Raw genomic sequence first — 12,121 nt, 5'->3', positions numbered from 1 at the left:
CAATGGTGTCCAAACCTCTCTCGGTCTGTTTCTTCTTTGTTCTTATCACCCTGTCCACTCTACTGCAGTCTCCAGAGGCAAGGCAGGAGGTTGGGAATTTTCTGTAAGCTCTCCAGATGACCATAAAGCAGTGGAGTACTCAGGAAACTCTATCCTTGAGTAACAACTCAAGTTGAAGACCCTAGGAGCCAGGTGGCATAGTGACACCCTCTTGAGAAATCAGCCTGAAAGTCACCCTCTTGTGAAAGTCACTGGAGTGCTCCACAGCCTTATGACCTTTCTAGAAAAGCCTTGCCGTACTTGCTCTTCCTTCTGCAGGTATCACAATGGCCTTTAGCCAAAGGAACAAAGTAGTGACTTTTTTTAAGTTTTGGCAGAAGTGAGGGGTTTTTTTAGCTTTGGCAGGGCCACTGCAGGAGTGGCAGGACACTTACATCGCTGGCCAGCCTCTCATAATCTTCCATCAGGTGTTCATTCTCCTGATTAACAGCCAGGACCTTACAGATCCGGTTGGCAGCAGTCTCAGCCTGTGGAGGGAACATTACAGTCATAATGGCCTGGGGGCTGGAGACAGTCAATGTCTTTTGAAAGCTGGCTACTTCAAAACCCTCACAGGAACTCCCCAGAAGAGGGGCAAGGAGAAGAAGCACCCTCCAAAGAACAGCCTATGTTTTGACAGCCTTTACTGGGGGCCTAAGTGCTCCTAACCCAAACAACTGGACCTCTCAACCACCTGAACTCCTGGAAGTGCTCGCAAATGGGATCAATAGGCCACCTAGTGTCCCACAAAGAGAAGGGTTGAGTGAGGCTCAATGAAATTCTCTATGTTCAGCAAAGGCCTTAAAAGTCTCCCCTGTGATGGAAGACAGGCTTCAGGGGAGTCAGGAGCTAGTGGAGGCTGGAGAGGGGTTGGGGACATGCTGGAACCGCACAATGAGGAGCCTGGTGGCCAGTGTGCAAGCAGGGTGCACTTGACCCCCTCCCGTCAAGGAGCTTCTGTGGGCAGAACTACATCTGTAGACAAGGAGCATCAGGGCTTTAGAGAAGGGGTGCTAGCAGAGAGAGTGGACAAGAACACAGGAAAACACCCTACCTTGTAATGTTGGGGGCAAACACAGGTGTGGAGGAGGAGAAGATGAAGGAAGAGGAGGTGAGGATGTCACACAGAGAGGAAAGACCAGGTACCTTTCAGGAAGCACAGAAAGGATCCAAGAAGAGGAGTTGGAACGGCAACAGAACAGGAACAGAAATAGTGAAGAGGGTCTACAGAGTAGCAGGGAGGAAAACAGAGCGGCTAGGGAGACGGCTCTGGACCCAGCTATTACAGACACTCTCCCGTCCACACTGTGTCCTGCATAGGTGGAGGGGAGGGGACTGGCCATGATTTGTACAATGACATACCCCTCATGCTGTAGCAACATGCCAAAAGTCACCACGCAGGCAACAGTTTTCACTGGGGGATTCAAGAGCACTTCAGCGGTGAACATTCAACCTCAAATGAGTCAAAGAAGCACAGCCAAGGCCAAAGCATCACTGAGCTTAGTTCCTGTCCCCTAACTGGACAGGAGTCAACTGGAGGCCCAAACCCAAATCACTGTGCTGGGGATAGGGATAGGGCTGGGGCTGGGGCTGGGGCGCTCAGCCTCACTGCTGAGCCGCAGGAGCCAGTGCTGCAGCTGCTTGGGGCTGATGAACGCATGAGAGAGGGCACTAAAAAACAAAGGGATGAAATCTCAGTGACTAAACTGAGTCAGAAATGGGTATATTTGGTTTTAGGCCTGAACGTTGACACCAAGGCTATCAAACAAAATAAGCCACAGAAAAAGCTCTTTGAGAAGACTGGACTGTTTCTAGGAAAATGACAGCAATTACATAAGGCATTACAAAGCTATTCCAGCAGTCGGTGCAGGTCAACGGGGAACGACCTGGGGCTGGAAGAACCTCAGCAGAGACCAGCCTTTTTCTTCACGATGGGCAGCGCCCTACAGCCTAGTCCTGATTTTTACCTCACAAAGGGGCTAACAACCTTCTTAGGCACCTCCCACAAACCCCTCAAGGCTGCCCTCTGCCACCACACCAGGCTTCAGCGATAAGCAGAGGGGAGAAAAGTGCACGCAGCCAGGGCAATGAGCTGGCTCAGGGCCCAAGAGCCAAGAGACATGAGTCTAGCAGTAAATATGCTGTTAGTTGGGGTGTGTGGTGAGGAATTTTCCCTTCCCACTCCCATGTGCTTTCCTCCTGGCATGGGGGGCCCCTTCTACCTTCCCTGTCTGTGCACACCAGAGAACACCCCAAACACAAGCTCCAAACACATGCTAGCTTGGTGGGTGAAGGGCCACCACTGGTTCACGCAAACAAAGGCCTGGAAGAACCACTTCCCAGTCCTCCCCCTGCACTGGCTCATCTTCCAGGCTGGTTACTCGGCCCCAGACCCTCTCCCATCTACGAAGCACTTGTCTGTGTCTGGCACCCTTTGCCTATCTGAGCTTGCTTCATCCTCAGAAAACACCTGTGTCTCCATTTCTGAGATGTGGACACTGAAGCAAAGTGATTTTCTCAAGGTCACAGAACTGAGGGTCCTGCTGGACTTGGGCCTTAAAGAAGTCGGTCTCTAGGGGACAAAGGGACAAGTCTCTGTGACCTCAGGAGTGGCTTTCCAACTCGGAACTTAACTTGGCCCCTGCCAGTGGGTCAGCTGCACCCTCTCCCTGGGTTGTGAACAGGACTCTCTGAAGAGTCCATGTGAGTGGAGTGTTTGGAAGACTGTCCTAGCTGGTACTAAGTGATCAGTAAAACAGCTATTTTATTCTCTTGCTATATAAAACCAAGTCACTGGGAGTGTGGTGCCACCCTGGAAATCAGCAGAGGGCACAGGCCTCTCTCTCCCCAGGGAATCAAGGAGCCTTCATTTTGGAAGCTGAGGGTCCCTGATGAGCAGTGGGGGGAACACAGGACATCAACTTGAGGTCTGCCAGGCTCGAGGAGAGGTTCGACTGAGAACAAATGCTTCTGCCTACATCACTGTCACGGGTTTCTGGAGAAGACAGGCTGGATCTAGGTCAGGAGGCAGAATCAAAGAAGGGCTGAGTCTGCTCACACTCAGCCCATTCTGCAACGTGGGAGGGGAAGGAGCTGAGAGCGGGGTAGAAACACCAGCACACCAGGCAGGAAGCCCTGCAGTACGTCACAGGAAGACAGACCAGGCTGCTGTGGGGAGGGGGCAGTGACGTGAATGGTCATGAGTACAAACTCTCAAGCTGGATTCAAGTTTCAGCTCTGCCAGTTGGTGTGACCCTTGGTTTCTGTTTTCTTGTCTGGGAAACTGCGACACTCCTCTGTATGTGGGCTGTGAGCACTCAATGGAGGCTGTCCACAGTCTCTTAGCACCAGGTCACATCACCCTGTCGGCATGAGGGGCTGTTCCTCCAGCTGCAGTGGCCTGCAGCTACGCCAGGGTCTCCAGACACAGACAGCAATGGTGATGTGAGAGGACAGGTCTCCAGCTACAGCATGAGGAGCTCTCTCGCCCCAGCTCACCTTTTGAGCCCCCGAGAAAGCGTGGTAGAAGCAGGATACATAAGTCATGATGGCTTTCTCGTCTGGCCTCAGAGTGCCTACAATATCTGCACAGAGAGAGAAAGAGAGAGAGAGAGGCAGGAGAGAGTGAAAGATGCAGGGAGGACGGCTGTTGCCAGGGCCCTAGGCTCATGCGGGAGGAATAGCGCTTGCTCTGGACTGGAAGCCACACCCCGCTCAGGCCCGTGTGAGCACATCTTGGTGAGGTCTTGTAGAGGGAAGGATTGAAGTCCAAATGAGGGAAATTCTATGTTAAATGAGGCCAGGGTAGGTGACAGACAAGCTGGCTCTATAAAGAGGCCTTGTTTGGAGCTGGAGGGTCCCAATGCTAAGCGGCCTTTATGAAAATAGAAGATCATGTCATGTGCCATCACCTATCACTCTAGCACGGAAAATTCCGAATGGCCGCCCACGGCCCTTAACCCTTCTCAGCCTGGCCTCTTGCCTCTTCCAAGTACACTTCTCATCTTTCTCCTCCTCGTTTACTCCTCTCTGGACATTTCCTGAACAAGCCAAGTTTACATATTCCTGCCTCAGGCCCTCTGCACTTGCTCTACCCTCTGCCTAAATGGCCCTTCTCATAGGTACTCCCTTAGTAGACAGAGGCCTCCCTGCCCGCCTCTCTCCAATCTTCCTTGTGCTCTCTACTGAGAGCTGCTAGGTGCAGACTGGACTCATCTGCAGACATGCTGGATGCTATCTGTTGCCTCATTCGCTAGAATCTATGCTTCATGAATAGATACTGTTATCTGATTCTGCCACGACTACAGCCTCAAGGCCTGGCAGAAAAGAAATTCTCAGTATTTTGTGAATTGTGAGCAAAACCAAAATGGGCTGAGTCGGGGGAGTGGCTTCCAGTCGGAGAGAGGCCACTGCCGTCTGCAAGAGAAATGAGGTGAGCATGGGAGGCGAGAGGCAGCAGCGGCATTGGGCAGTGGCGGCGAGGTGGGCCTGCCTGGCCCTGCCCGGTACCTTCTGCGCTCCTGAAAAGGCATGGTAGAAGCTGGACACATAGGTCATTATGGCCTTCTCGTCGGGCCGGGCCGTATTCACGATGTCTGCAAGTGAATGACAAGGGTTAAACCATGCGGAGTGGGAGTGGAGCAGAGAACGCTCACAAGGGTCTGCAGCCAGCTCTAGAGAAGGCCCCCTGGAGCTGGTTCCAGCTACGCCTAGTGACCTGGGTGGGCTCAGCCGCACTTCAGCCCCGCCCTCTCCCAGGGTCTCCAGAAAGGCCCAGGCTGTGGGAACAGCCACTTAAAATTAGGCAACTTCCTCTCTTTGAGAATGGCCTCAAGGGGCTGCTGGTGGTGCATGGCTGGGAAATGGAGCAAAGATGGAACAGAGAAAAAACACCACCACTCCACTGCGGCAGGCTCCTGACAGAGTCCCAGGCAGGCTGGGAGAGGAGAGGCCCGTGGTCGTTCGCAAGAAGCCGAGAGCCAGCGAGCCTTCCAGGTGACCCCTGCTCAAGGGAGAGACGTGCCCAATCAAGCAGAGGTCTGGCCTGGAGACGCAGCATCCACCCTACAAAAGGAGCTCCCCCTCATCCTTCCCTTCACCACCTTGAACAAGCTCGGTCCACTCAGGTTGCTCTTGTTCTGGCTCCCAGGCTCACCAATGTCCTAGTTCACTCCGATTAATGTCGCCCTTCCTGCTTGCCCTCCCAGCCCCCTGAGGAGAACTCAAAGCTCTGGCATGCCCGCGGCCTTTATCTGAAGCCAGGCAGAGACAGATGAGGTGCCCAGGAAACCAGTACTGACTAAACAAAAGAGGTGCTCACCTTCTGCATCCAACATCTTGGGAATGTCCAGGTACCTCTCAGCCACTTCAAAGGCGTTGTTCAGGTTGGTGACTGGGTCATCCTGGGGGAAGAGGGGCAATTGTGGGAAAATCCTCATAAGGGCAGCATGCAGCAGCAAAAGGGGAACAAGGGCTGGTCTGGAAGGCAGGATGCTGAGGAGAGGCTAGGACTGGAAAGCTTTCTGTGGGCACTTCAGCCACTTGGACTGCTGTGGGGAGGAAGGCCACCCTGAGTAAAGCCAATTCCTGCCCAAAGAAGTGCCCCTTGAAAGCCCTGTGGGATCAACTATGGCCATTATTCCAGGGACATGCAGGAGCACTATTTTCTTACGATGTCCAAAAATCTGAGAGGCCTTGCTGTCTTAAAACTTGAATTTTTCTCTACAGAAATTATGCTCAAGATCTGACAGGGTGGTAGGGATGTAGGACGCTGAGGACCGTGACTGGCTGGCCCCTGCATTCTCGCTGTCCTGAGACCTCTTTAATGATTCTCCCCTTGGAACCACGACCCTCACCAGCTCATCACTTACAGGAGCAAAGCCCACTTTACCACAACCCCCAGCAAAGAGGCCCGTGTGCATGTTCATGTCCCAGCAAGATGCCCACCCTCTGGCCCTGCGCTGCCTCCTCTTCCACGTGAACGTCCCTAGCCGCACCGGCCAGGATGCCCATCCACCCAACTCCACCCTCACTGTATCCAGCCTGAGCACACATGCATGGCTTTAAGTCTGCTTTTCATTAACTGTCCTATCCCCTCCCCACATGAAGCTGTGACATCCTACAGGGCAGAACAGGCCTTCGAGGCAGTTCTCATCCCATGCAGGAAATGTTCAGTGATAGCTAAGAATTCCTCCCCCAGTGCAAGGCAGAGGACATACTTTCAGAATGCAGAGGTTTACAAAGGGGAGTGGGAAGACACAGCTGGTCAGGCTATATATATGGGTGGTTTTACTGCCCATGGAGGGCAGAGAGGACAGTCAGTCACCGAAGGGAGCACAGGAGGCATTCAACCTGCCCCAGGGCCTAGGGTCTGGGAAAAGCAGGCATACCAGTCCCCAACCTGCCTATCTGCGCACAGGATCATTGAGCTCTGGAAGCAGGTGACAAAGTCAGAGCATCAGACTCAGGGAATGTGTGGGTCCCCAGCAAGCGGAGCCCGAAACATGTACCTTTCTCAGCTTGTCGTACTCAATCAGCTCTGGTCTGTGCCGGTGGATCAGGGCATTGAAAGCAAGACCATCCTTCCAGCTGTGGATGGAAAGACAAAAGTTGGCAGAAGGGCATTTCAGTATCACTGGAACACCATGCAGCCCAGGACAACCACCCACAGTGACTAGTCCCCATTTCTTGAGGTCATTTCACACAGAGCACTGCAGAAACAGTATAGCAGAGTGGCAATGAGCATGTCCCCAGGAGCCAGAGGGCATGGCATGAACTTTGACTCCTCCACTGCCTGCCACTGTGACCTAGGGCAGGTTACATAATCTCCTGGTTCCTCAGGTTCTGTGTGTAAAATGGGGCTAGTGTTCTTGTGAGGATTAAATAACTGAATACGCAGACACTTCAAGCAGTGCCCACTGTTGTCTAAGTGCATGCTAAGCGCCAACTGTGAGTCAGCACAGCACACGGATGCCCTGCTCCCCCAGACGGCAGGCTTAGAGTGGCGCTGCTGCGGGAACGCCACAGCTTCTCTGCTTTTTGGGTGACACTCCACAGACCATGGGCTGGCCAAGTGCCAGAGTGTGGCTGGACGTGGAGATCTTATGAGAAAAACAATAGCTGGCCCCTTCTCCCCGCAGGGTCTTTAAGAGCTGGCTCCTTCTGGTGTCATTACCTCAGAAAGGCCATCCCTGGCCAGGTACTGGCTGGAATGCCTACCCCTTCTCCATTATATCCTATCACTCCACTCTATTTTGTTGTCTTTGAGAAGCACTTTTTGTTATCTGGAAGTACCTTGTTGGTCTATTTGCCTTTTGGCTACCTGCTGGTTTCCTCTGCTACAGTATAAACTTCCCATGGATGGAAACTTGATCTTGGACCCTCTGTAGCCCACTAGTGGTATGTAGGAGGCACTCCACAATTATTTACTAAACTGAGTAAGTAAATGAATGGAAAGTGTGGCCATCAGCCAGGTGGTGACAGGAAATGGAGAATAGACAGGAAGGGCAGTAAGAGAGAAGGTCCACCCCCCTGAGAGCCATGGGTCCAGGAGGATCTCTGTGGATCCCGAGGCCCTGCTCACCTCAATTCCCAGGTGCTCCACCCCTGCACCACCCCAGAAGGATGCCAGAGGCTCAAAGGGCGAACTCGCTGGGCCCCCAGGCATGCTGCCGGTGCCATACTCGGACTCACGTGCGGCACTGACAATACTCCCGAATCAAGAGGAGGGCAGGCTCGGTGCTCTGAGGCAGAGCTGAGACATGCTCATCTCTGTATCCAGATACTAAAGCTCCAACACTAAATTCATTATCAGTGCTACTAACTGGTTCATCTCGAGATGTCAAAATAAAAATAAAATTTCGTTGCTGTTTGTGAGATCTGCTCTGCTTGAGAAGAAGGAAAATTCCCATCAGGCCTCCTGGAGTGCCAGGCCTTAACGCCTTCAACTCAGGGCAGCTCAGCAAAAGCCTCTACCTCCTCCTCAGAGACAACTGGGCAAATGCCAGGGAAGGACTCCTTGAGGGTTGGATTTCACAGATGCAGAGGGTGGATGGTGGGTGGCCACATTCTCAGCTCTCAGGGAGAAGAGAGAACGAGATGGGTTTGGGACACTCCAGTTGGCCACTTACCTAATGTGGAAGTTCTGCACATTGACATTCTTATACGGTGCCGTCTTTCTCTGGCACCAGAGAAGGAGCCCTTCCTTCGCAGAGGTCTCTATAAAACATACAAGGACAGTTAGCAACAGCTCAAAATGAAAACTTTACAGCTCAACCCAAGGTGGAGGATACGTTCAGGGTTAGGTCTGTGATGAAACACATCACATATAACAGCAGAAGCACTAATAACAGTAGTGACCACAGACACTTCACTATACCATCCTAGAGCTGGTCAGACTTCTGGTGAGCCTAACTATGAACACCAAGACAGATCTAGGCATGTCAGGAAGTCATCTGCCCTGGGTCATTACCTCACTGAGTGACAATGTCAGAACAAGAACCTATGCTCTGATGGCAAAACCTGCACTTCTCACTGCCAGAACAAACTTTTCAGACATGCTTTTGACACTGGCTTCTTTCTCTCTAAACAGGGTAAAGACTAAGCCATGAGCTTAAGTACTAGGTCCAGACTAGCATCAAGAGTTGCCCAAACGTGGCCCTCACTGCAGGGGAGTAGAAGAGGCCTAGAACGTCTGTCAATGTGACCTAACAATCTGAGGGTCCAATGACCAGTAAGCAACATGTGTTTGGTCACCACTATGACCTGATACCAAGACTGAAGTTTGGGTGGTTTTTCTCATCCTGTGGCACCTATCAGAGCTTGAAGGGATGCCCTGAACTGAAACAAGGTCTTTGAACAAAGGCAAAGATTCAAGAGTGGGTTGTCTGGTGGAAAGATGAAGGCTTTGAGCTTTGAGCTCAGAGGAACCCCGGTTTACGGGGTGACTAAGTCATCTCTGTGACTCAGATTCCTCGAGCATGAAATGAGGTCAACTTTTCCTGCCCACTTCACAAGGTGGGTGTTAAGAATCCACTGAAATGGAAGCTGGGAGAATGGACATGCTTTGGATTGCATACCAGGTCTGGGAGACTAGACAGGGCATAGCAGAGGTGGCTGGTGGCTAAAAATATTGATCTCCCTTATTGTAGTCCTGGGCCTGCATCCAGCCACTTAACCATGTTAATAAAGAGCCAGTCCCTGTGAGTGAAACCAAGGAAATGGAGAGAAAGTCAAAAGACAAAACTTCAGCAATTCTAACCTAACTCAACCAGACTCAAGTGAATGTGGAGAGCAGGCTGGCAGGCACGTTCTCAGCTCTTACCTTCGACAGAGATGTCCTGGATCGCGAACCGCAGGATGATGGTCCAGATCATCCCCAGGGTCATCTTTGCATTGCCGTCCACAATCTCTGCACACAGGGAGGGGTGAGGTAGACGGTGAGAAGACTGAAACTAGAGTAAGACGGCTTTCATCTCTCAAAAGTAGTTTCCTCTTGCCCCATGCAGAAATCAACACCAAAAGTCTGTTCCCCACCACCTGTGACAGGAGAAAATACAGACATGCCCCTAGACATTCTTTGGGCAGCACTATTCCGAAGCAGCTAGCAAGAATTTGGTTGCTGGCTTTAAGAAGGAGAGCTGTCATGTTCAAGGTGAGTCTTTCTGTTACCAAAGGACCCTGAAAGCCTTGTTGAGCTCTGATAAGATCTCCTGAATATTATCATAACCATGTTCTGTCCAACTCACTTTCATAGGCCCTTTCTTGAGACCCTTTCTTTTTTTTTGAGACCCTTTCTTAACAGTGGTTGGGAAGACACTCAATTTTAATCGTATCTGCTAATAATACCCTCTGTTATAACAGGAGTAGGTGATGGTGGAGGGAGAAGAACTAGGGCCTTTAGGCTGGGAGGTGTGTGTGCTTTTCCTTTGCCAAGCACACCAGCTCATTCTTTCAGACCCAAAGTAAAAAGGCTGCTGTGTGAAGATCTGGTCCACACATCTGGCCTGCATTTCTGGACCTCTGTTCACACTTCCTCACAGCACCCACTGGTCACACTGGCTGCAATTAAAACAACATGAGTGTCGCCCTGACAAGAGAAAGGCACCTCTACCAGCCAGTGGGTGGATGTGGCAGTATTACTCAGTGCAACCATGGCCAGTGTCTTCCAACTTCAGCAGCACCACACTCTTGTCCCAGCCACTGTCACCTCCCCCAATGGTGGCTGCAGTTCCTGCTGAACCCCTAAATGCATTCTCTACACAACACCAAGGGTGATCATCAGCTTAGTCTACAATGCCTGGACTATATGAAGAAGAATGTGGCTTTGGGATGGGAGGAAGACTCATCTGCAATAGGTGTTATGATACAACTTTATCTGCGGAAAATAAAAAAAGATTTGAAGCATTTACTGAAGAAGATCAAAGAATAACATAGAGCCTTCAACTCAACATCAAGAAAACAAAATTTCTCACCACTGGGTAACATAGTAATTAACGGTGATGGTAACACAGGAATACATGGAGAAAGACTGGAGTTACCAATAATTTCATTCAGGCTCATGAAAGCAACAGTCAAGAAATGAAAAGATGTCTTACACTGGGTAACCCAAAAACATGGTCACAGCTGACCCTTCACTGAGTTTCCAAGGCTGTAATCTAAGGTAGGTGTGATCTGGGTAGCCTGTGCTTTATCACCCAGAGGCTGGAGCCCATTTCCCCAGGGACCAACATGAAAGGAAAGGAGAATGGCTTCATCACGGAGATGCTCTCCACATGGGAGGAAACTGCCCATCTTTCTCCAGAAGAGTCACTGATTAGTTCAAACCACCAAACAAGCCTTATCAGTACAACTCCCCTGGACACACCTCTGTAAAGCTTAAGCTGCTGCAGAAGGAAGGGGCAATTAGAGGCACAGGGCTAAGCTGACAGGTAGCGGGGTTCTTTAACCTATAGTATAGTACTACTTCAGTGCTACACTAACTTAGCTTGTAGTAGAGCACTTTTAGTGGGAGTGACAGAGGAGGATCTGGACGACCCATTCTGCTTCAGCAACTTTGAGAAAAACTATCTCTGTATTATTCAAGGCAGTCTGATGCTGAGAATGAAGTATAAGGGGCCTCATTCCAGAATCCATCACACAGGAATGCCTCTGGCAGTCCTTGAAAAACCTCTGCACCACGGCTTAGCAGAGCAGATGCAAGCGGCTTCCTAAGAAGAAAGGGTAAGTAAGAGAAGGGCAGAGTCAACAAACGCACTGTGGGAGCCCATCGAGAAGGGTCACTGATCCCACAGGAGCCAACTCCAGAGGTAATCGAGACAATGAGAGATCTTCAAAAGATCTTGCTCACTGAATCCCAAGAACTGAAAATTCTACAGTGGGTGTGATCTGAAAGGTCACCCTGAGGATGGAGCCTACTTTCCCCAGGAACCTACTTCAAAGAAAACGAGAGGGGCTCCATCAGCTACAATGGAGATGCTCTCAACAGCAAAGCCACAGGATAGTGGCAGAGGGCAGCTTTTGCTTTAAAGCATTTCAGGAAGAAATACACTCAGTCTGCTGATTAGAGGCAGGGGCAGGGGCAGGGGCAAGGCAGTCCTTTCTCAGGGTAAAAGGAGACACAATGGGGTGAAAGCAGCCCCTCAGGAGCTCTGAGCTGCATGTCTCCTGAGTGCAAGCATTCCCAAGGGGAGGCTGCTGCTCTCATGCTCAGCAGGTACAAGTGCAAGGTGGTCCAGTGCAGGAGGCTTTACCAAGGGCTTGGGAAGGCAGCTTCTCTCCTGACACATCCACCTTTATCTCTCTGACCTGCAGCTGTTCCTCCACTTTCTGTCCATTTGGCCCGAATGGAGGGGTGTAGGGTGGGGACAGTATTCTCAGGTGCTTTCAAACTCACTGCCTCCTGGAAATTATCCCAGTGGGCTGTCTTCCACCGCCTCTGTACTTTGTACCAATAATCACAGACTACAAAAGCAAACCAATTTGGAATGAGCACAGAGCATATTTAGGTCCAGTTTTTCTCCAAATGAATACAGATTCACTGCCATGGGTCTCTCCTCTAACTGTTCTGTGTGCACATACTAGC

General features: G+C 51.0%; 1 protein-coding gene across 4 annotated transcripts in view; it reads right to left on the bottom strand.

Moving 5' to 3' along the window:
- ACTN4 (actinin, alpha 4) overlaps positions 1-12,121 on the bottom strand; it is an 87,575-nt gene that overhangs the window by 13,127 nt on the left and 62,327 nt on the right. For 3 of the 4 annotated variants that reach the window (XM_006899698.1, XM_006899697.1, XM_006899699.1), the window contains exons 4-9: positions 9,362-9,448; positions 8,169-8,256; positions 6,549-6,627; positions 5,360-5,441; positions 4,549-4,634; positions 435-527 (exon numbers count right to left, since the gene is read on the bottom strand). In XM_006899698.1, coding sequence (XP_006899760.1) covers positions 435-527; positions 4,549-4,634; positions 5,360-5,441; positions 6,549-6,627; positions 8,169-8,256; positions 9,362-9,448 — 515 coding nt within the window. Of the gene's footprint in view, positions 1-434; positions 528-3,537; positions 3,624-4,548; positions 4,635-5,359; positions 5,442-6,548; positions 6,628-8,168; positions 8,257-9,361; positions 9,449-12,121 lie in introns of all 4 variants that reach the window. The other variant, XM_006899700.1, reaches the window with a different exon arrangement.

Source organism: Elephantulus edwardii, unplaced genomic scaffold (assembly GCF_000299155.1).
Source record: "Elephantulus edwardii isolate Elephantulus edwardi_28Jun2011 unplaced genomic scaffold, EleEdw1.0 scaffold00266, whole genome shotgun sequence".
NCBI lineage: Eukaryota > Metazoa > Chordata > Mammalia > Macroscelidea > Macroscelididae > Elephantulus > Elephantulus edwardii.
The sequence above is the reverse complement of the archived record's forward strand: the minus strand, read 5'-3'. Positions and strand labels throughout refer to the sequence as shown.